A 23,400-nucleotide genomic window follows, 5' to 3' on the forward strand; every position below is an offset into this window, starting at 1 on the left:
GAAGGAATTCCAGTACGTTATGGGCAGAAAAAAAAATTCCTGGAGTCCTCACTCCATGCCTTCACCTTGATTAAAATATGAATGCTCTCCTTTGGAGCCTGAGGCATTCTTGGGAGCTCTCCTCACAAAGCAGGAGATGAATCTCTAGCCTGGTTTTCATACATTAACTCATAACAGCATTCTCAGCTGCCTGATTCCAAGGAGACCTCCCAGAAATAAATACTTCCCCTTTTGTCCCAGACTTCACACAGCTCCTTTGAAAGCAGCAGAGTGGAGCTGGTTCTCCCATTCATGCAGCACTGAAAGCCAGCCCCAGCTTTGGGGAAAACTTCAAGCTCTGCATTTCCTTCTGCTTTCAGCCTCCTGGCGTGGAGGGAGGGGAATATTAATGCAAATTTTAATTGGAATATGAGTGCAGGCTTTTAGATCCCTTGCTGTTGAGGAGAGCTGTGTGTCCCTGGCTGCTCAGGAATGCAGCAGGAGAGGCTCTTCCCCCTCCTCCCTGTGCTCCTGTGCTTGTCTGCAGCCCAGGGATGGCTTTTTCCTTCTTCCCAGCTGCTCAGTGGATCAAAGGAAACTTTTCCTCAGTTTCCCACCCAGAGAGCAGCTGTTGCCAGGCAGAGGGAAGGCCCCTCCAGATGCTCCCTCTTCACCATATTTCACGTGCTGAAAACGGGGAAATGGAGGCAGAGAGGGAAAACCAGGATGTCCTTTAGGATAAAATCCTGATTTCCTGCCCAGATACCTGTGACACCTCTCTGGTCATTGCACCTTTGCCTCCTGCATCCCCAGCTCCTTTTGGCTTTCCAAGTGCAGCCTAACAAAGCTGGGGAAGGATTTTTTTTTTTTTTTCACTTGGAGAAAGGAGAAAATGCTGATACTTGAAAGTTCCAAAAACTTTTCTTCTTTTGGAGGTGTTTCATGGCTGGTATTTCTTAATCTTGGAGCAACCTCCAGCTACCAGAATTTATTCCTGGGGATGAGGCAGAGTTTTGTCTGAGCTGGTTCCCAACTCCAGCGTGGAGCTGAGGAGTAGAAGGGAAGGTGGAGATGACTGGAAGAAATCTCTTGGATTTATCCTGAAAAGTTCATTTGTAAGATTGGCCCTGGAGAGGGACTTTGGACAAGGGTATGGAGTGATAGAATGAGGTGGAACTGGCAGGGTTTGGTTGGATATGGGGAAGAAACTCCTTCCTGTGAGGGTGCTGTTCCCTGGCACAGGTGCCCAGAGCAGCTGGGGCTGCCCCTGGATCCCTGGCAGTGCCCAGGGCCAGGCTGGATGGGGTTTGGAGCAGCCTGGGATGGTGGAAGATGCTTTTACACCTGGAATCTTCTGCCTTCACCTTGTGCAGGTGCTCTGGGGCATTCCTTTAACCCGACCTTGCTTTTCTGCCGTGGTTTTGCCCCGGGGTGGCTCTCAGTGCCTGATGTTTGAGCAGCCTGGGCACTGCCAGGCCCTACAGGGCACACCCCACGTGAAATGTCAGCTTTGTGTGTCTGTTCCAGGACGATGACTTGGAAGAAGGGGAAGTTAAAGACCCCAACGACAGGAAGGTGAGGCCACGGCCCACCTGCCGCTTCTTCATGAAAGGTAACTACGCTCTGGGGTGTGAGAGGAGCCAAAGCTGCTGCAGTTGGTCCTGTCTGGGGGTTTTTGTTCTCCATTAAGCTGCTGTTACATGATAAATTGTGCCCCAGGCATCCTCAGCACCACCTTGCTGTTTGTTGGTGGCCAAAGCTGAATTTTCATGGAGCCACTACACAAAAAGGGCTTTGCCCTCAGCGTGGTGGGCCTGGAGGAGGTAAATAAAGGGAGAGTTGCAGGAATTTTTGGGATAAAACACAGAGGTTGTGGCTGCCTCATCCCTGGGAGGCTCCAAGGCCTGGTAGGAGAGGAATTGGAGCAACCTGGGATAGTGGAAAGGTGTTGGGATTGGAACTGGATGAACTTTAAGGCCCTTCCAGCCCAAAGCATTCCATGATTCTGCTCCCTGCCTCACCTCTGTTTGTTTGGGATGCACTGTGGTGCTTGCTTTGCCCTCAGGTTTCCTGTGAAAGGCAAAGCTCCTAATTGGAAATGTTTGTCATTAACAGATGAGGATCTCATAGGCTTATTCCTACATTTAGTTAACAGTGTGTGTCCAGTTTTCCCTCCCTCCCTTCTCCTCACTGGAATATGCTTCTTGTACATTGATCCATCTGTGTCTGGATGTGTTTGTCCCCTCTGGCAGGTGGAGAGTGCCAAATCTCTCTCCACGTTTGTGAAAACAAGTAAATGCCACCAGAGCTGGAGAGGAGAACAGTCAAACACCTCCAACAGCGTTACTCCTTAAAGGGTTTTCAATTCCTGGTGGGGTTTTTGGTGGCTGGAGGCTGAAGTGCTGCTGGCAGCAGGGATCTAACAGCTGTGTGTTCCCACAGGACACTGCACCTGGGGCATGAACTGTCGCTTTATCCACCCCGGAGTGAACGACAAGGGAAATTACTCCTTGATCTCCAAACCTGAGCCCTTCTCCCCCAACGGTGCCCCTCCCATGGGGCCTCACCCGCTGATGCCAGCCAACCCCTGGGTATGGAACCTCTCCTGGCTGTTTATGGCTTCTGCAGCACCCTCTCCATCCCTGCAAGTGTTCCAAGTGGGGCTTTGGAGAGCCTGGCATGGTGGAAAGTGTGCCTTCCACTGGAACCAGATGAGCTTCAGGGTCCCTTCCAACCCAAACCATTCCACGAGCCTGGGATTTTCCTCCTCTTTATGTGACCTAATACCTCAGCAGCTGAAGATGTGATTTTTAAATTGAGTTCTTGGGGTTGCCAGTAGAGGGAAGTAATTTTCCATGGTTTCCCAGCTTAGTCCAGCTGAGGCACGTCTGGAGTAACTCTGAGGAAGCTTTACAAAGCACAGCTTTGCCGTTTAAAACTAACTCAAGTGTCTTCTCCTGCTCTCCTCACCTTTCCTACAGGGAGGCCCAGTGGTTGATGAAATCTTACCTCCACCTCCTCCAGACCCTCCAACAGAAAGTGCCTGGGAGAGGGGACTCCGGCATGCTAAAGAGGTAAATTCCTGCCTCCAAAATCCACTAGAAAAGCTCCTTTTGGAGCACGAGTTTCTTGCTTTTTCTCCATTCCTTTTGACTTTTAATCTATTAAGTATGTTTTTTTGTATATCACAATTGTTAGACAGCGAAGAGGAGCTCAAATCCAGGTTGAGGAGGGTTATATTAAGAAATAGTGAGAATTTCTGTTCAAGTCCAGCCCTCCACAAAGCAAAGCTTTAAGCTGATCCAATTTCCCTCCCTTCAGTACCTGTTTCTCCAGTTTGTGATCACTGCAGGGGGGAAACTTCTGTTTCCTGCTGTTCTGAGCTGGTGGAGCAGGGAATTAATCAGGAAAAGTCCAGCATCCTGCACATTCTGATGGAAGAAGGTGCTCTGGCTGCAGGAAATCACCTGAGGGCAGGATTTTTAATATTCCAATTTCTCCCTGCCCAGGAACCTTGTCACGCTGTTTTTGTGATCTTTAAAAAGGTATTTAAAAAAAAAAAAAAGTGTATACATATTAAAAAAAGGTATTAAAACTTTTTGTTCTCTTTAAAAAGGTACTAAAAAAAGCAACCATGAGGAAAGAGCAGGAGCCTGACTTTGAGGAGAAGAGGTTCACAGTGACCATCGGGGAGGACGAGCGGGAGTTCGACAAGGAGAACGAGTTTTTCCGGGACTGGAATTACCGCATCACCAGAGACGTCCGGGACCCCGCGTAAGGAGCACCCTGGGGTGCTGCAGGGAGCACAGCTGGGTGGGAGTGCAGTGCAGGGGGGCTCGGTGTCCCTCCAGACTGGGGGAATGGCACCTCCAAACAGGGAGCAGCTCCCATGGATGGAGCGGGAGGTTAAACCCTTGAGCCGCCTCCGCTCGCTCCGCTTCAACCCCACCTCCCTTCCCAGTCTCCCTGAACCTCCTTGGAATTCTGCTCCCTCCTGGGCTCTCTCCAGCTCTGCATTGCCTCCCTCACACCAGTGTGCTCTTCCAGCTTTTTTTTTCCCCCCCTCTTTTTTTTGCTTATCCCAAACATGAGAATTGAAAAGCATTCCAGGTGAGGCTGCGAAGTTGGAGCGTGTTCAGTGGGCAGGAGCTGATGGCCCCAGCTGGGGCTTCTTTGCACTGGTGCAAACTGGTTTAAAAACACCTGGACTGGTCCCAGTTAAACTGGGCACTGGGAGAAACAAAGCTGGTACCTGGCCACAACAAGCACCTAAATTTAAGTGTTCAGGTAATTGGGGTTTTAAGGTAAAATTGAAAGAGTTGGAGACCTCAAACCCAGCTCTGGGAAATTGTTTGGTAGTTCTCGAGCCAGGAAAAGGAATGGGAAGAGATTTTTTGGGAAAGAGGCTTGGATTCTGCAGGAATACAGGTGGATTTGTCTCTCCTTGCTTGTACATCCTCTGTTCTTCCTACATGGACAGATTATGGAAATATTTTCACTCCCAGAGGGTTTGCAAGGCTTAGTTCTGTTTATTTTAGAGTGGATGAATGACAAAAAAAACTCTGAAAAGGAGTAGATTAAGCTTTTGTTCAATATTCTTTGATTTGCTCTGGAGTGCAATTCCTTTCCCTAATTAAAAAAAAAAAAAAAAAGTAAAACAAAAAGATCTTTGTCCTCCAGTCTGAAGGAAAAGAAACTTCTAAAGTATTAATATTTTCCTGAGTTTAATTAGCTCTGGATCTCGGTCTTGTGTTCCTCTCAGAGGAACCAGTGCTCTGGGGGCTGTTCATCCATTATCTTCATTTTATGACTGCCCTATAAAGTGCACCAGCATTTTGGGCCTCTCTGATGTAGGAACTGTTAAGAGCAGGCCTGGTTTTCCCATAGTCCAGAAAAAAAACATATTGCACATAACCAGTGTTAAACAAAACTCATCCAACAGCTGGAATTCCTGAAAATGGAAGGCTGTGTGAGCAGGCTGTAGCATAAAAATATCTTTTTTGTGTGTGAAGGGAAAAGTTATGAATCTGCTGCTGTAAGCTCTAGAAAATGCAGATTTTTCTCCTCCCCACACACAAGTTGTTGCCCAGTTGGGCACCTTGCAGCCAACGGAGCACTGGAAGTGCAGCTGGGGTGTAGAAAATGCTTTCAGCACTGTCTTGTGACATGTGGAGTTGTCTCAGTAGTTCATGAATCCCTTTTTCTTTTTTGAATAACTATAGGGAGGTGGACATCAAAGAAAACATTAACTATGGGTAAGCAGGTCTTTGATTCCAGTACTGTTACAACTGTAAGAAAATTTTCCTTTGCCTTTTTTTCCATTGCACTTCCTCCAACTTCCGAGGCCACAGACTGACCACTGTCCCCTCAGCAGTTGACTCAGTGGTTATATTGGAATATTTTTGGGGTGGTACCAGTTGTTTTCTAGTGATACAAGCACTGAATTACCCAAACACACAGCAGTGATCCTTTTTGAAATAAAAAAAAACCTCCACCAGTATTACAGAAAGGGGAAATTTGGGCTTGAGGCTGTGTGAAAAAGCAGAGTTTCCTTTCTGGCATGGCTTGAGATATTTTCCTGTCTCTGAACACCTGATGTCACTGAATCCAGGCTGGTTTGGGGTTGGCATCAGGAGTTTGTTGCATCTCAAATCCTAGTTCTCCTTCCCTTGGGTTATTGCTTCAGTCCAAAAGAGAAATCCTAAATTATTTAAAAGCACTGAAAGAAATACAGGTATCACTCACAGGACAGCACCTTCATCTTAACCTGGCTCTTTGGCACTTCTAAAATTCAAAAAGTGTCTCCTTTATTAGTTTTTTGATAAATCAGAGCCTCATTATGGATAATCTGGAATTTGGGAGCACTTGCTGTATAATCTTAGCTCTGCCACCAACTCCTCTGTGGCCCTGGAAGTTTCTTCTTCCCTGTACCCTCCTCATCCTCACAGTGGATCTGATATTTGCACTCCAGGTGGTTTGATGTTGTTGAGTTGGGGAATTAAAACCATCAAGCAATGTTAACAGAAATCAGGACATGGAGGAAGCAGCTTTAAGGAGGGTGGGGTTTCAATCCTTCCCCTCCCCAAAACTCCCTCGTTCTGCAGTTCTGTGTGTGCCACGTGCTCACCAGTCCCTGGCTGGGCCAGCAGCTGATTCCCACTGGGGAATGTCAGCTGGAGAACTGGTGCCTTCATCCCAGGGGGTAATTCCAGGTGCAGGGTGTTGCTGACCTGCCCCAAAAGCTCCACTGCTCCCTGTGGAAAGCTCAGCACCTGTCCTGTGCTGGTGGCACTGGTGGCAGCCATCACTCCAGGGGCAGGGAACTGGGGGATCTCCATCCCTTCCACTCCTGAAGGAGTTTGGGATGAGCTGTGGTGCATGGGCAGAAATCCCAGCTCTCAATCAATGAGGCAGAGCATGTCCTGCTCCCTTTGCAGGCACTGGAAGGGGCTCTCAAAAGCACTTTCTGTTGTTTGCACCACATCGATTTGAAGGCTGAATTTTTGGTAGCTCTTTTTTTGGTGTTTATCAAGAAAGGTTTGTGCTTTTCTCTGATAAGCCTCACTTTAAAAAAGACTGTCTGGTTGGGCTGTGTAAAAAATAAACATCTCTGCACAGCCCTGCTGCATTGAACGTGGTTTTCTTGTCACAGTGGCTGAGCTGACGTAGCACACACAGTTTTTGTGGTGCCAAGGTGCCTTTTCCCTCTCTAACATTCCCTGTTTTTCATTGTAGGCTTGATCCCTATGCAGATCCCTATTATGACTATGAAATAGAGCGCTTCTGGCGTGGTGGGCAGTATGAGAATTTCAGGGTTCAGTACACAGACCCCGACCCCTACCGTAACTACAGAGTAAGTAAGGAAATCCCCCCCTTCCCTCTTTTCCTTCCTGACTTTCTTCCAGGTTCTTCTGGGCCTTGGCACGGTTCCAGGGCAGTGCTTGGAACAGGAGCTTTCAAATAGTTCAATTTTGGCTTAATTCCAGCACAGAGTATGCTGGAGGTGAGGGGATGGAGGATCACCAGGAGGGCAAAAGCAGTGTTCAAGGTGGGGAGCTGCCTGGTGGAAAAGGCCTGGGAGTGCTGTTGGAGAAAGCCACTGGCACCTGGCTGGTACCAGCCCTGGCATGGCCACAGCCCCAGGCAGGGACTGTCCCCTGTGCTGGGCACCACTGAGACCACACCTGGGGCTCTGGTCAGGTTTGGAGAATCCTCCAAAACAGACCTGGAGGGGCTGGAGCGTGTCCAGGGAAGGGGATGGAGCTGGGAAGGGGCTGGAGGATCCTGAGGGAGCTGGGAAGGGGCTGGAGGATCCTGAGGGATTTGGGAAGGCACTGGAGGATCCTGAGGGAGCTGGGAAGGGGCTGGAGAATTCCTGAGGGAGCTGGGGGGGCTCAGCCCGGAGCAAAGGAGGCTCAGGGACCCTCCTGGCCCTGCTCAGCTCCTGCCAGGAGGGGACAGCCGGGGGGTCGGGCTCTGCTCCAGGAACAGGGACAGGAGGAGAGGGAACGGCCTCATGCTGGCCCAGGGGAGGATTAGATTGGATTTTAGGAAAATTCTTCAATGGGAAGGGTGTAAAGCATTGGAAAAAACTGCCCAGGAAAGTGGCGGAGTCCTCACCCATGGAAGTGTTCAGAAAACCTGTGGATGTGGCACCTTGGTCAGTGGTGACCTTGGTGATGATGCTGGCTGAGGGTTGCACTTGATGATCTGAAGGTCTTTTCCAACCTTAGCAATTCCATGTGTGAGGTGGGAAGGTGGTTCCTGCTCATGCTCCTTGGCTGCTCCTCGGTGTAGCAGTTGAGCAGTGCTTGCCCATCCTTGGGCATCTTGGAGAGGGAGGGAGTTTCCAGGAAAGATCCTGGTGGAGGAAAGGGTTCCTTGCTAACTCCTGGGAAGGAGAGGATTAGATTTGGGCAGGTGTGCTCTGTGTAGCAGCAGAGGCTCCAGCCTGACTGTGCAGATGGCAGGATTGAGGTCCAGGACAGCAGCAGGCAGGTGCTGAAATCCCAGGAGTTGTGGGTGGTACACCAGGAATGGATCTGGGTGAAAACAAAGTTCTGAACCCTTTCCCTGCTCTTCCTTTCCCCTCATGCAAACTTTGTGCCTCTGGAGCAGTGACCAAACCAGCCAGTCATGCTCAGGGGAGAGCTTTTCAGTGCTTTCCATCAAATCCTTTCAAGAGTACCTTTTCCTGTGCTCGAAATCCTTGTTTTCTGCAGGACAAGGAGCCTGGGCCTCACTGTGGCCACACATCACCAATTATTTTCCTGGTGCTCATTTGCAAAGTTAATTATGTGGTTATAGAAATGATCAGCAACAAGAGGAAAGACTTGTAAACATCAATACATTTATTTAATGAGCTTCACAAACCAAATTAATCCAACATTGACTTTTGAAAACAGCAGTTGTGTGGGGTGTGATGCTGTGTTTGTATCCAGGTTCTGCTCAGCAGGATGTTGGTCTCCAGATTGTTGATCTGTCATTGATCTCCAGATAATTGATCTCTAGATTGCTGATCTATCATTGATCTCTATATTATTGGTCTCCAGATTGTTGATCTGTCATTGATCTCCAGATAATTGATCTCCAGATTGTTAATCTGTCATTGATCTCCAGATAATTGATCTCCAGATTGTTGCTCTATTAATGATCTTTATATTATTGATTTCTAGATTGTTGATCTCCAGATTTCTGATCTATCATTGATCTCTAGATTGTTGATCTCCAGATTGTTGATCTATCATTGATCTCCATATTGTTGATCTATCACTGATCTCCAGATTGCTGATCTATCATTTATCTCTATATTATTGATCTCCAGATTGTTGATTTATCATTGATCTGCAGATTATTGATCTCCAGATGGTTGATCTGTCATTGATCTCTAGATTATTGATCTCCAGATTTTTGATCTATCATTGATCTCCAGATTGTTGATCTATCATTGATCTCCAGATGGTTAATCTGTCACTGATCTCCAGATTGTTGATCTATCATTGATCTTCAGATTGTTGCTCTATCATTGATCTCCAGATAATTGATCTCCAGATTGTTGATCTGTCATTGATCTCCAGATTATTGATCTCCATATTGTTGATCTATCATTGATCTCTAGATAATTGATCTCCAGATTGTTGATCTGTCATTGGTCTCCAGATTATTGATCTCCAGATTGCTGATCTATTGATCTCCAGATTGCTGATCTATTGATCTCCAGATCACTGGTCTCCATGTCACTGGCTTGCAGATTATTGATCTCAATCCTTTGCTGAGGGAGGGCGGATGGAATTCCTGGCGTTCCCAGGCCCGCCGGGCTTTGCTGGGAGCTGCTCCCCCAGCATCACCGTGGCTTCTGTGTTGTTTTTTCCCCAAGGAAAGAGAGCGAGAACGGGAACGGGAAAGAGAGACCAGACAGCGGGAGCGGGAACGGGAGCGGGAGCGCGAGCGGGAGCGGGAGCGGCGGCAGCGGGAGCGCGAACGGGAGCGGGAACGGGAGCGCGACAAGGAGCGGCAGCGGCGGAAGGAAGAGTGGGAACGGGAGCGGGAACGAGTGAAGAGGGACGAGAAGGACAGGCAGCACAGGGACCGCGACAGGGACCGCGACCGCGACAGGGAGCGCGACAAGGACAAGGACAAGGCCAAGCCGCGCTCCCCGCTGCTCCCCAGGTAAGCTGGGATCGGGTGCTGGCTGATCCGCGGGCGTGTAACTGCCGAGGACAGAAGTAGTTCGTGAGCCTTGTGGCCACTAAGTGGAGCTACAACATCGGTGACAATGACCCTGAAAACAGGAATGTCCTTTGGTATGGAGATGGTCGGCTCCTCCCTCTTCCCTTCAGGCTGGAGAGGTTTTGGGAGGATGAGGGATTCCTGCAGGTTGGATCCTTGGGAGGCCTGTGGTGACTCCCTTTGAGGCCTTGAGAAATGCCTGTCACAAGATTTAGGGCTGCTTTGGGAGTTTGTGGATAGCAGAAGTATCTGGAGATTTAAGTAGAAGTAGACAAAGTAAAGGAATTGTCCTTGGAACGAGTCTGTGCTCAGTGGAATTGCAGCCTGAAGTCAGATTTGTTTCCTCTGACCACCCATTGTTTGTGGAAATTGTGGTTGTGACCTGTATGAAAGACAAAATGGAAGCAGACTGAAAGTGCAGGAACATGGTTCCTGTTTTGTTCCTCTGTCAGTGAGGCATATTTGTAAAGATCTGGATAAATATCCCAGTGAAATGGAAGCTCTGATATCACAACCTCGTTTGGTTCAGAATCACGGAAAAGTATCACATCTTTTGCAGAGGGACACCTTGGAGCAACCTGGCCTAGTGGATGGTCCCTGCCCATGGCAGGGGGTGAAGTGAGAGGGACTTCACTGTCCTTCTCAACCCAACCCATTCTGTGATTTTGGGATCTCCAGGAAATCTGCTGAACAGTTTCTTGGGAAGAGTGGCAGATGGAGACTCCCCCAGCATGTGGAGCACCCTGGGGTGCCCACACAGGGATGTGTGGGGCACAGAGAAGTGCAGGGAAACTGTTTCCCAAGGTTTATTGGAGCTTTTCCTGCTGCCTGCTGTCCGTGCTGTTCCTCTGCACTGGAGGAAGGCGTGAAACACGATGGGCATGAGGAAGAGTTGGATCGATGAAGAGCAGGGCTAAGAATGCCAGGAATGAGGCTCCACGTGGAATCAGGTGGATTCAGGTGGGAGCAAGGCTTAGTCCTGAATCCAACGCAGAATTTTGATCTGCATTACTGAAAGGTTAGCTGATTTCTGACCCTCTTTCCCAAGAGGAAGTGACAGTTTCAGAACGGTCTGGAGGAGCAGCAGCAGCTCCAGAGCAGTTATAGGAATACCATAATTACTTGTTCCGTTTAATTATAATCTTCACAACCGCGATTTGTGCACCTTAATTACCAGGTTGCCCAATGGTTTGTGCACTCCTTGGCTCGGTGATGGGACAGATCTTGCCCAGACCCATGAGATGGAGATGATGTCAATGAAAGTGATGTCAGCTGCTTGGCAGCTCGAGGTCATGAGTCAGTGACAGTCACCGTGACCCAGGGACGAGCCTGCTGGCTGCTCCTTCCCCTGGCACTGCTGGAGTCCTGGGGCAGGGCTCTGCTGGGAGAGGTTGGGCTGCCAGTGCTGCCCAGAGGGTGCTGGGCAGAAGCAGTGGCCGTGCTCACCAATCTTGGATCCATCTCATTCCATGAAAACCACGTGAGAGCCCAGAGATGGGATAGACAGCATTCAGGGGATACACATTCCCTGCTTCCCTGTGGCACAAGGGAGCTGGGGATGCCTCTTGTGTCTCCAAAACAGGCTCCTTGAGATGAGTCTTGGTCATTCAGGAATAGTTTCTGATGCACCTCTTTGCTTTTTTTGTTTGAAGTCTGCTACAGAGAGGGACTTTTCAAAGGGCATGAAGTGACAGGGCAAGAGGAAATGGTCCTAAGTTCAAGGGAGTGCAGGGTTAGATGGGATGTTGGGAAGGAATTCTTCCCTGTGAGAGTGGCAAGGCCCTGGCACAGGTTGCCCACGTTGGAAGGGACCCTGAAGCCCATCCCATCCCCTGCCGTGGGATTTCAGTTCCCATGGTGGACATCCACGTCAACATGACCCCGTCCCACAGCTCTGCAGGTGTCTGGTGGAGAAAACAAACCTGCAGAAAGAAGTTTTGAAAAAGCTTTTTAACAAGTGAAAGCCTAATTCCAGCTTCTCCCTCGGAGGCCGCATCCCTCATCTGTCACTTGGCATTTCCCCAGGAGTCCCCGTCACGCTCGTGCTGTGACCTGGCTCTGGCCTGTGTCCCACTTTGTGACCAGCTCCAGCTTCCTCATGGCAGAGCAGTGGCTCGAGCCGTCTCACCTTTTCTCCAGATTCCTCCGTGCCAGGCTCCAGAGGGGCAGCTTTGGCATTCTGGGATTGAGCAGCTCCTGAGCTCGTTTAACGTGTCAAACCCGGGATTGCTCCGTGCTTCCCAGGAAGCAGGATGCACAGAATGCCACAGCACACACCTGGGGCTCTATTTATAGACTCTGGGCTTTCCCTAATTGCTGGATCCCAGCTTTTGGCAGGTCCACCCTCTCCAGCTGCCCGTTAACATTCCTGCCACTTCCAGGGCTCACGAGGCCCTGGCGCTAATGGGCTGGGAGAGCTCCTCCACGGGGATGGGAGAGATCCTCCACAGAACTTGGAGAGATCCTCCACAGAACTTGGAGAGATCCTCCAAGGGGCTGGGAGAACTCCTCCAGAGAACCTGGAGAACTCCTCCACAGAACCTGGAGAAGTTCTCCACAGAACCTGGAGAACTCCTCCACGGGGGTTGTGCAAGTAGCGCTGAGCTGTGCCCAAGGCAGAGCTGAGGGTTTCAGTAATTCCAGGTTCATGCTGCTCACTCCCACAGGAGCTGGAGGAAGGAACAAACCAGGACCTACAGAATCAAGGGCTGAGAGAACCCAAGCAGCAAACAGGCAGGAGTACAGAACAAATTGCTTTTCCATTCTGCTGAAAGCAGGAAGGTTTAACCTGATCTCTGAACAGCACAGGAGTTCAAGGCGAAAAATGTGGAGAAGCCAGAGTTGTTCCCAGTATTGCTGGGTGATGGAGCTGAGGAGGAATAGAACTTAAAGTTTTAAACCCTGATGCATTCAGGGACAAGTGTTTTTCCTTGAGCCTTTGGAAAGAAGAGGCTGTGATGTTTGGGCTCCAGTGGGATTGTTACATGTGGATTGGGCTTTTTTGAAGAAATTCACAAATTTGTCTTCCAGTACATGTAGGGAGCCACCAAGAAACAGAGAGAGTGGCTTTGAACAGGAGCATGGAGTGACAGGACAAGGGGGAGATGGATTCAAACTGGCAGAGAGCAGGTTTAGATTGGATTGTGGGAAGAAATTCTTCCCTGTGAGGGTGGGGAGGTCGTGGCACAGGGTGCCCAGAGGAGCTGTGGCTGCCCCTGGATCCCTGGAACTGTTCAAGGCCAGGCTGGAGCATCCTGGGTTAGTGGAAGGTGTCCCTGCCCATGGCAGGGGGTAGAATGAGATGAGCTTTAAGATACATTCCAGCCCAAATCACTCCATGGATCTGTGAACATGCAATTGCTGTTTTAAGCTTTGGGTTGTTTTATTTCCCCCCCCCCGCCCCAAGGTTAAGGTGAGCACTCCAAGAAGTTTAAAATCTTTAGAGATTATAGTGGTGGTAAAACTGTTCCTCCCCCTCCTCCTCCTCCTCCCTCCTCAGGCATCGAAGACTCAGACAAGCCAGGACACTTTATGATCAATTAGAGGGATAACTTGGCTGTCTGTCCTCCTGCTCCCATCTCCAGAACAAGTTCTCATGCCCCAGGCTGGGCCTGATTTTTGCTGAGTGCAAAATTCCTTCTTTTTCTTTCCCTGTTGTGCAAATCCTTTCAGGGATAAAGAAGTGACATGAAATATGTCCTCTGAAGAAACTTAAGAGCAGTGCAAGATGTTCTGACCCTTTAGCTGGGGGCAAAAGCTCCACACACTGGAATAATTTCCTTTAATCCTTTCTGTTGTTGCCACCAGCATCTGTTTGTTCCAGGAGCTCGTGAAGCAAGCCAGTGCTGTGGGGCCTGTTGGTGGTTGTATTCCCAAAGCACTGAGGGAGATTCAGGAGATCATTCCCAATGGGCAGCGCTGGCACTGATGTCCCTGTGCCAAGGAGTGGCTGGAGCTGTGCCAGGGCAGGTTTAGGGAGCACCAGTGCCATGTAGGATGAGGAGAAGGAGGGAGTTCTTGTCCTCAGAGATGTTCCCAGGAGGTGACAGCAGCTGGGAAGGTGCCAGGAAGGAGCAGTGTCTGACAGACCATCCTGGCATTATCCACACCACACTTTTTTTGGAAGGAAGTTCCCTCCATCAGGACTAAAACCTATTAATGGAGAGCACTTAGGCAGCCATTAAAAACCAAAATAACCCTGCGAGCAGGGACAACTGACAGCAAAGTCGGAAAGGACAAATCCTAAATCCTCCTAAAACCTTTCCAGGTGTCAGCTGGAGTGTGAGGTGCTGCAGGTTCCAGGACAAAAGGTTACGTGCCGTGCTCACCCTTGTGTTGTTTTCTCAGGCTGGTTCAAGTTGACTTTGTTAATCTCTGAGCACGTTAATGAGCAGGATAACCCAGGCTCTGGAATCAATGCAGGTTATCCAGGGCCTGCAAGTCAGAAAGTGTTGGAAGGAGCTTGATTAGATAAAGGAGTGGCAAAAAGAGGGAATGCAAATGGAGTGATTCATGGTGGTGTGTGCACCACAGAGCAACTGAACTCGTTTTTTTGGAAGAATCTTTAATTCTGAGTGTTCCTGGGTCGTTGTTTTTCCTGAGAGCATCTGGTGGTCTCCCAATGCTGCCAGCTGGATTTGTTCCCTATTTTTTGGGTGTAGAAGCTCTGAATGAAAGTAGCTGTCAGTCAGTTTTGGGAGGGCTTAGTGATGGCATCTCATCCTGCTGCCTAAAGGTGGGAGAATGGTGGAATTGGGATCCTCTTTGTTTTCCCTGTGGAAATCTGTTAATTCCTAAAAGAAATCCTTCATTTGTTCCCGTTTGTCCTGCCACAGGAGGAAGAGCAGGCAGGACAGACAGCTGTGTGCTCTTCCTGGCATTGGAGTTGGGCATTGGTAAAAGCTTGGAATGCCCTGATTTTGTTTTGTATCCATGAAAATTGAGTGAAGGGGGAAAAACCTTCATCCAGGGGCATGGATTTGCTCTGCAGGTGTCTGGGCAACTTCCAGGAGTGCAGGGGATTAAGCGAAGCAAATGACCCCAGGCTGTTGAGTTTCCCAGGCTGAGATGGGTTTTATCTGCTGGACCTCTGCTCCTGCACACTCCAGATGTTCCAGGACTGCTCAGAGAAGGAATTCCCTCCTTTTCACATACAGAGCACATCCCGTGCCACCCCAAGGTTCTTTGGGATCTCAATCCAGTGCCCTGCATGGAGGCTGTGCTGTGATAAACACGATAACAACTTGTTTACATCCCCGTTTTTCGTGGTGCAGCTGCCACCCCGAGCCATGGAACCTGCTTAGACAGCTCTGCTCTCATTTCTGCTCCCAGGACTTTGGGGAAGCTGGTGATAAGAACAGCTCTGCTCTGGAGCCAGGCTGGGAGAGCTGGAGGTGTTCAGCTTGGGGAAGGAAAGGCTTCAGGAAGAGCTCAGAGCCCTTCCAGGACCTCAAGGGGCTCCAGGAGAGCTGGAGGGACACTGGGGACAAGGCATGGAGGGACAGGACACAGGGAATGGCTCCCACTGCCAGGTTAGATGGAATATTGGACAGGAATTTTTCCCTTTGAGGATAGATGTTGCCCAGAGAAGCTGTGGCTGCCTCATCCCTGGAAGTGCCCCAGGCCAGGTTGGATGGCATTGGAGCACCCTGGGATGGTGGAAGGTGTCCCTGCCCAGGGACTGGATGAGTTTTAATGTCCCTTCCCACCCAAACCATTTCGTGATTCCATGATGATGAAGTCTGTGGATGAAACCAAGCTTTCCAAGTTCTCCACAAAAAATTCCTGCTGCTTGGAATTTCTGTTGGTTCTTATGGTTCCTGAGCTGCTGCCTCCACTTCCCCAGCAGCAGCAGCAGAATTTCATAACCCTAAACTGAGATGGAGGGCAGTGAGTGACTCAGATGTGGATCTCAAGGAATGTGAATTTCTTCAGCATTTCAGAGCTGGCGTTAAGGGGAGATCCCCCAGCCTGGATTTTAGTGGAACAAGGTAATTCCAGGGCAGGATCACTGGCACATTCCGGGCAGGATGGCTGCCTCCTGCTCACCGAGAGGAGGCTCTCCAGGCGTCAAATGCTCAGCCCTTAGGGGAGATGCCATCTCTGATAGCTTTATCTCCCTGCTGGGATGATTTCATCCTGGAGGTTCAGATTGTATCTCCACTCTTTAATTTCCAAGCCTCTCCCCAACAGGCTTTGAAGAAATCCTTCCTTTTTTTTTTTTGAAGTGACTGATAACTCAGTTCAGATGGAAACAACTTGAGAAAAGCATTTTTCCTGCTAATATTTCACCAAGATCAACGGGCAGCAGCTCCAAGGCCCAGCATTCCCTGTCCTGGGCACATGTAGGTGGCTCTCCAGAGCTGTTGTCCCTCTCCATTAGTCCAAGACAGGAAGAGTTCCTGCGTGCTTGCACTCTGCTGGAATTTATTTTGCAGCAATTACAAATCCTTTCACAGCTGCCTTGGCACATGGCTCCAGTCATTCCTCGAGTCCACTTCCTCTGGAAAATTCCACTTGCCACTGAAGGAAAAGCGGCGCCGGCGCTGCTGACGCAATCGCAGCTTTCCTGCAGGAACACCAGGGCTGTTAAATCATCCCTGGACTTTCCTCCTGGAGAAAGGGGAGCTGGAAGAGCAGCCCCGAGCCAGGCTGACGTCACTGCTGCCCAGGGGTGATAAGGTTTGCTTCCCTGTCCCACGGCATGGGGAAGGACAGGAAGCGCTTTCCCCTGCACGCTCATTTTCCCCTCCAAGATTAGAAATGCTTCGGCAGCATTTGCATAATACATGAGCAGAGCTTGAGCTGGGCAGCTTCTTTTTCCTCCTCTTCAAAGTTTTGTTGGGCTCACTGACGTGCAGCCTGGGTTTTTTTGGGAGGCAGGTTTATTTGGGAGCTGGCTGGGTGCTGCCAGCTGGAGCTGCCTCTGCTCCTTCTCTCCCTGCCAAAGCCACTTCAGCTTCACTTCTCCTCCTGATTGCTGTCATTACATTCCAGCCAAATGGGCATCAGCGTGTTCCTTCTGGAAAAGAAAACTTTCTGTTGTTTTAAGGGTAAAATTGCTTTTGGAAGCTGCTGCCTGAGTGATTCTTGAGGATCTGGCTGGAAATTCAAGTGCTTTTGGTCACTCTTGTCTTGTCTTTTCTTCACTCTAATTATTTTTTTTAAAACCTTGTGGAAGGGACTTAGGAGTTACTTCTGAAATATTTCAGTTATTTCCTAAAAGTTGGAATTTGGTGAAAAAGGTTGGGATGAGCACCAGAGTTCTTTGTTACTCTCCGTGCTGAAGTGGGTGAGGTTTGCCAGCAGCCTGGGCAGCTGTGCTGAGGGTGAGGATGAACTCCTGAGCCGATCCTGTGGCTCACCAGCCCTGGAATTCTTCCCTCCTTCCTTCCCTCCTTTTCACCATGGCAGGCTGATCTCACTGAGCCAGCAGCAAACCATTCTTATTTTTTTTAATTTACTGAATTCAGGAGCTGAGAGCTCCACCAAGCACCAGATCCAGCACAAAATCACCTAGGCTGTAAGAGTGAAAGGAGCAGAAATCCTCCCCTCCTCCTCTCCCAGCCGTGGCACCTGGCCAGGCTGTGATTGGGATGTTCTCTAGGGAGCTGCTCCAGCTCACTTTCCATTCTGCCTCCTGAATTCCACTGGAGAAGATGAATCCAGCAGCATCAGATCCCAGTTTTGGGTTGAACGAGTTTCTTTGGTGATGCCACGCATTGGAAGCTCTGATGGAAGGCTTTGAAATTGTCCTGTCAGGAGCAGCATCTTCCTTGTCTGTAGAGTTTAGTGCTGAGTCAAAAAGCCAAGCACACCCCAAAATGAAGCTTTCTGTTGTGGTTTTCCTTTCCTCCAGAAGGTGACTTCATCCAGAGGGAATTGCATCAAACCAGGTAAAAGGTGCAAGTAAATGAGATTTTGCTTTCAGAGTCATCCCTGCTCCCGGCTGGCGCCCAAGCTCTGGACTTGAGCTGGAGCTGTTCCAGCTCCCAGGATGTGCTGTTGGATGTGAGTTTGAGGTGCTTTTAAGGGAGAATAAATCCTGTAGGATGCTTTTCTTTCTGAAAACTGGTTCAGGAGGGAGTTGAACCCGGAGAGGTGCGAGGGCATTCCAAGTTCACGGACTTGTGGGATGTCCTGAACTGGAAGGGACACACAGGGATCTTCAGCCCAAGGACTGGTGTCCTGCCCAGGACACCAAAATCCAATCCTGAGCCTTGTCCAAAGTCTCCTCCTGGAGCTCTGGCAGCCTCAGGGCCGTGCCCATTCCCTGGGGAGCCTGGGCAGTGCCCAGCACCCTCTGGGGGAAGAACATTTCCCTGATCTCCAACCTAAACCTCCCAGATTTGTCATTCTCTTGAGGTTTTATCCTAGATAAAGCTGCCTGTGCCAGCAGAATGTCCCCCCTGCATCTCCCAGAGCTCACTGCAATCCCCTGGGAAGGCACACTGGATCAGGATATATTGGGCATTTTCCATGGGGACACTCACATGGTTTTCTCTCCTCCTTTCCTTGCTCTTTATCCGGCTGCTTCATGCAAGGTGTGGAGGCTTTTCCCAATCTTCCTGTCCTTCTTGTTCTGCACTTGGTTGATTTGAGGATATTCCAGAGGTGAAATTGGCAATTCCAAATGGATTTGAAAACATCTGCTGGAAGGAGCCCTTGAGCCCAGCTTGGACTATGGAATGTTACCAGGTTATAACACATTCCAAGTCGTGGTGCTCCTCCAAGATGAAATTCTCATGGAATTGTGGCTGTAACTTGGAAAACTTGACCAGGGCACTGCAGATAGCCTGTTCTGAGTTAAACAGTGTGTGCTGGAGCAGGGCTGGGAAAGGGGGAGGATGGAATGGGGCTGCTGGGGTGTGCAGCTGGGCCATGACCCTGCCTGGGACTCCCTTCCTGGGCACTTCTGTGTGGGATGGAGGCATCCAATTCTCCTCTGCTGGAGCTGGAGTGAGATTGGTGGGAGGGTGAACATGAAAGGAGGGGTTTTCCTCTGAATATTCCGAGGGAGTTGTGGGACAAAGAGTAAAATTGCTTTTACATCAGCAGAGATTAGGAAATAGTCAGAGCCTGGATTTTTAGGTCAGCACATCCCAGTCCTGGGGATGAGGAAACTCTGCCAGAAAGGAAGGGATGAGGCTTCTGTGAGGTGTGAAGTCTTCAAAGAACAGGCTCCTGACCAAGAGCTTTCATTATCCTGGGGTTTGTTGAAGTGTGCCTGGAATTATTAGAAAACTTGAAGGTGGCTTTTTTATCTCAAAAAGGTAGAGGAAGTCCTGTGGGGAGTGGTTGCTTCAGTGGTGTGAGTAATGGGGTGGTACTGGCTGAACCCATGGGGAAAGGGGCCTTTCCTTCCCCAAATTCTCTGGGAACTCACTGGTTTGAGGAAAGGAATAAATGCATCATTGTCCTGCTAATTTGGTGAGTGCAAGAGGCTTCAGAAAGCTTTAATCCCTCACAAACTCTGCCTGAAACCCCAGGGAGAAGATTAGAAGCAGGTAATTGAGGAGTTGAGTGCAGGTTAGAGCGAGGGCAAGGAAAAATTCCAGGTTAAATCACCCAGAGATAAGAGAGGTAATAAAGTCTCAGCCTCAAGAAACTCATCCTGGAGTACTTAAGGAAGTGTCTGGTGCAGGTGCTGAAAAGTTGGGCCTGAATTGTTTTCAGAGGGTTGGAGAGGAGAAGGGAAACCCAGAGGACCAAAAAAGGGGAAATGAAAAAAGGGAAGGGAGGAGGGGGAGAGTGAAGCCTGGCTGGGCACCTCCTTTGGTGGTGTTTGAGCACCCAGAGGACAAAATCAGGGTAAAGCAGCATGGTTTGTGGCCAGGTGGGGAGGGAGCTGCTCCTTCTTCTGGGGAGGACAATTTATTGCTCTGGGGAGGAGCAGCTTTGCCATTCCCTTCGCTTGTGCTTGTGTCAGTCCTTGGAGGCCAGGAGCTGAGCCTGGAACCAGGCAGGAGCTGAGTTTGGAATCACCAGGAGCTGAGCCTGGAACCAGGCAGGAGCTGAGTTTGGAACCAGGCAGGAGCTGAGTTTGGAATCACCAGGAGCTGAGCCTGGAACCAGGCAGGAGCTGAGTTTGGAACCAGGCAGGAGCTGATTCCAATCCACTGCCACTTTTGGAATTCTGTATATTGCGAGGTCGAAAACAAAGTTCACTCCTTTTACTTCCTTTTACTCCTTCAATCTTAGTGCAGATACGCGAGTTATTTCATGTTGTAGTGCATCTATATTAGAATATATATTATATTGCAACAATATAATCATATATTATATTAATCATTACATAGCATATAAAAAGTAATATATATTATATTATTATATATTGTAATATATATTGCTATATATTATTATGTAAAATATATTACATATTATACTTATTACATATATTATGTATCATATATTATATGTGATATATTATGTATTATATGTGATATATTATGTATTATATATTATATTATATTATATATTATATTATGTATAGTATATAGAATATGTAAAAATATATAGTATATAGAATATAAATAGTATACTATATTATATTCTATAGATTGTATATAGAATATGTAAAATATATAATATATAGTATATTATATATACTATATATAATATGTATAATATATATGATATACATATTATATATACTATATACTATGCATATTATATATACTATATACTATATATATTATATATATACTTAATATAATATAATGTAATATAATATAATATTATATATAATGTAATATAATATATATTATATATACTATATTTATAATATAGTACATATAATATTATATATTATATATATTATATTATATATACTATATATATATAGTACTGTCACAGGACTCAACATATTACATACAATATTATATACTATTCTTGTATATTCTAATACCTGTTCCATTCTAACGTTATATATTATTACGGTTCCAGCATTCCTGGGCCCTTTCCCCCCCCGTGCCCCTTCCCCAGCCCAGCCCTGCTGACCCGTGCCTGTGTTGCAGCCGGCAGCCCGAGGCGCTGAAGAAGGAGAAGGAGGCGCCGGCGCTGGGCGCTGCCCCGTCCAAGCGTGCGGACGAGTGGAAGGACCCGTGGCGCCGGTCCAAGTCCCCCAAGAAGAAGCTGGGCCTGTCCGTGTCCCCCAGCCGGGCGCGCCGGCGCCGCAAAACCTCGGCCTCCTCGGCCTCCGCCTCCGGCTCCTCCAGGTGAGGCCAGCCCACCACCTCGGGTTTGGATTTTCCATTTCTATTTCCATTTCCGTTTCTCACCCTCTGTGCCGCTTTGCAGTGCGCCTCTGAGCTCCACAGCAGCGTGCTGAGCTCTCCGCACACAGCAGGGAGACAAAACAATCCCTGCTCCAAGGACAAATGATCCAAATCTCTGCCCCAAGAGCACAAACAGCGTGGGCCGGAGAGAGAAAACCAAGCAGGATGGGACCCCATAATTGGCTCCAATATGCAAATGGAGCAGAACTTATAAAAGTATCCACAGTGCAGCAGAAGTTAAGTAAAGGTGATAGGTCAGAAAAGCAAAATAAACCTTGTGGCAACTGTCTGTTGGTTACTTACTTCTACTGCACAGTGGATACTTTTATCTAATGGACTTTTAACTCACATCCACACATATTCTATTCTAAGTATATATTCTATTATATATTCTACTATATATTCTATTATAGCTATACATCATAACTATATAACTTCTATTATAACTTCTAAACTCTTAATTTATTCCATACAGCAACACCCTCACATTCTAACCCTTCACCATCTTACCAACAGTTTCTCACTTAGTTAAAGCATATTCTTACTTACAACTATAGAAATACAAGTTTATGATTTTTCTGCTTAATGTCTGTGTGCTGTATTTTTACATCAATCCAAGCTTCTTCCAAGGCTGCAGATCAAACCCTTCAGTGTCTGTAGAAGTTTCTGTTTTTCCAATTCCCACTCGTGGCCAGGGAAGGTGTTGAGGTGATGGGAACAGGTTGTCCAGAGAGGTTGTGGGTCCTCCACAGGGACAGTGGGAGGTGTCCCTGCCCAGTGGAGCTGGATGATCCTTAAGGTGCCTTCCAAACCCAACCATTCCATGGTTTTATGTCTGGGAAAGCAGTTCAGCACTTGCTGCTCTGGAGCACCCATGGACACATGGTGAGATGGGAGCCAAAGCAGGCAGGGAGCTGTGGGAACTGTGCTGGAGATCGGGAAAAGGCAAATCCTTGGAAAAGCCATTTTTCCAGTGAATTGGAGCTGGATGCAGTCTGCATGGTAGCAGCTTATCTAGATGAAAACCTCAATAGGAGCAGCAAGAACTATAAAAATTAGGTCCTGGTCATTCTGGGATGGATGGAGGGAGGAGTTGAGCTCACTCCAGTAAGAGCTGGTTGATGCTACTGGGAGAACTGGGATTGTGGAGGTTTGATAGAGCCTTGGAGGGCTGGAATGGGGCTTGGAAACCAACGGTGTAAATTTAGATAAAAACCACCTTTCAGAAGGAAACTCCCTGAATCTGAGAGGCTCGAGGCACAAACTGGATTAATTTCGTTTAAGTGCTTGAAGCTCCTGAAAGAGGGGAAAAGTATCCAGGAGGAATGAGGAACATGGTAAATTGGAGATAGACATCTAAAAGGCAGAGCCCTCCTGAAGCAGATTTTCCTGCTGGGATCACTGCACCCAGTCAGGTGATCTGTCAGGGGATTGTCCAGTGAAAAGGCACAAAATACGTGGAAGCAGTTCCCAGAAAGGATGGAATATCAGTAATTAAAAGAAGGGAGGCTTATTTAAGGGAGCAAAGAGAGTGGCAACAACAGGAACCTCCCTAAAAAAAAAGGGGATTTGAGGAGAGGATGTAAATCCTGACAGTTCCCTGAGGAGAAGGCTGGTGGGGTTTGGAGCACAACATGTTTGGAAAGAAAACCTTGGGGGTTTTTCAGGAAGTTCTGAATTTTAACATTTCTCTTCCAGGTCCTCTTCTCGTTCATCCACCTACTCTGGGTCCGGCTCCTCACGCTCGCGCTCCAGGTCCTCCTCCTACAGCTCCTACTCCAGTCGCTCCTCCAGGCACAGCTCTTTCTCAGGCAGCAGGTCCAGGTAGTGGCTCCTGGGACTGGGGAGCAGTGCTGGGATGGTTTCCAAATGCTTCCTGACAGTTCCTTTTTGCTCTGTTAAAATAAACCTAAAATTGCCAGCCCTTCGCTGAGCAAGGGAGGCTGTGGTTGATCTGTCAGCCACCCCCTCCTCTCCCCAGTGCTCCCACCCACGGGTGCAGTGCTGTGGTGGCTGGGCTCTTTCCCATGCCTGTGGTGGATTAACATTCCCATCATTTGCATTTTCTGATTGGAAGAAGTTCAGCAGCATCTCTTTTCTGTGGCGCTGGGATTTCTGTTTCAAGAGGCAAATCCCGTTTCTTTATTAAAGCAGTTGTGTCTTGTGATAGTCCTGACACTTCAAAGTAGCAATCCTGTGTCCTATGCTGATTAAGATTTATTCCTCTGCAACTTCCTTGCCCCTGCAGACAGTTTCCCAAGTCTGGAATATCCAGAGTAGGAGAACTGGCTCCTTGGATAGGAGCTGAAGCCGCACAGGTACCCAGAGCAGATCCCACAGGTGATGGCAGAACACACTCTGTCACTTCTGGAGGCTGATTTCTCCTAGGAAAAGCTCAGCTGGGAGCTGATTCCAT

At 48.4% G+C, this 23,400-nt stretch overlaps 1 protein-coding gene across 3 annotated transcripts in view; it reads left to right on the top strand.

Moving 5' to 3' along the window:
- The window catches only part of ZC3H18 (zinc finger CCCH-type containing 18), a 43,398-nt gene that overhangs the window by 8,332 nt on the left and 11,666 nt on the right, over positions 1-23,400 (top strand). For 2 of the 3 annotated variants that reach the window (XM_021526935.4, XM_085589953.1), the window contains 9 exons: positions 1,507-1,591; positions 2,422-2,570; positions 2,961-3,053; positions 3,596-3,753; positions 5,202-5,234; positions 6,715-6,832; positions 9,356-9,648; positions 20,724-20,924; positions 22,683-22,808. In XM_021526935.4, coding sequence (XP_021382610.1) covers positions 1,507-1,591; positions 2,422-2,570; positions 2,961-3,053; positions 3,596-3,753; positions 5,202-5,234; positions 6,715-6,832; positions 9,356-9,648; positions 20,724-20,924; positions 22,683-22,808 — 1,256 coding nt within the window. The remainder of the gene's footprint in view (positions 1-1,506; positions 1,592-2,421; positions 2,571-2,960; positions 3,054-3,595; positions 3,754-5,201; positions 5,235-6,714; positions 6,833-9,355; positions 9,649-20,723; positions 20,925-22,682; positions 22,809-23,400) is intronic. The other variant, XM_085589952.1, reaches the window with a different exon arrangement.

This window comes from Lonchura striata, chromosome 11, assembly GCF_050655825.1.
Source record: "Lonchura striata isolate lonStrDom1 chromosome 11, ASM5065582v1, whole genome shotgun sequence".
NCBI classification, from domain to species: domain Eukaryota; kingdom Metazoa; phylum Chordata; class Aves; order Passeriformes; family Estrildidae; genus Lonchura; species Lonchura striata.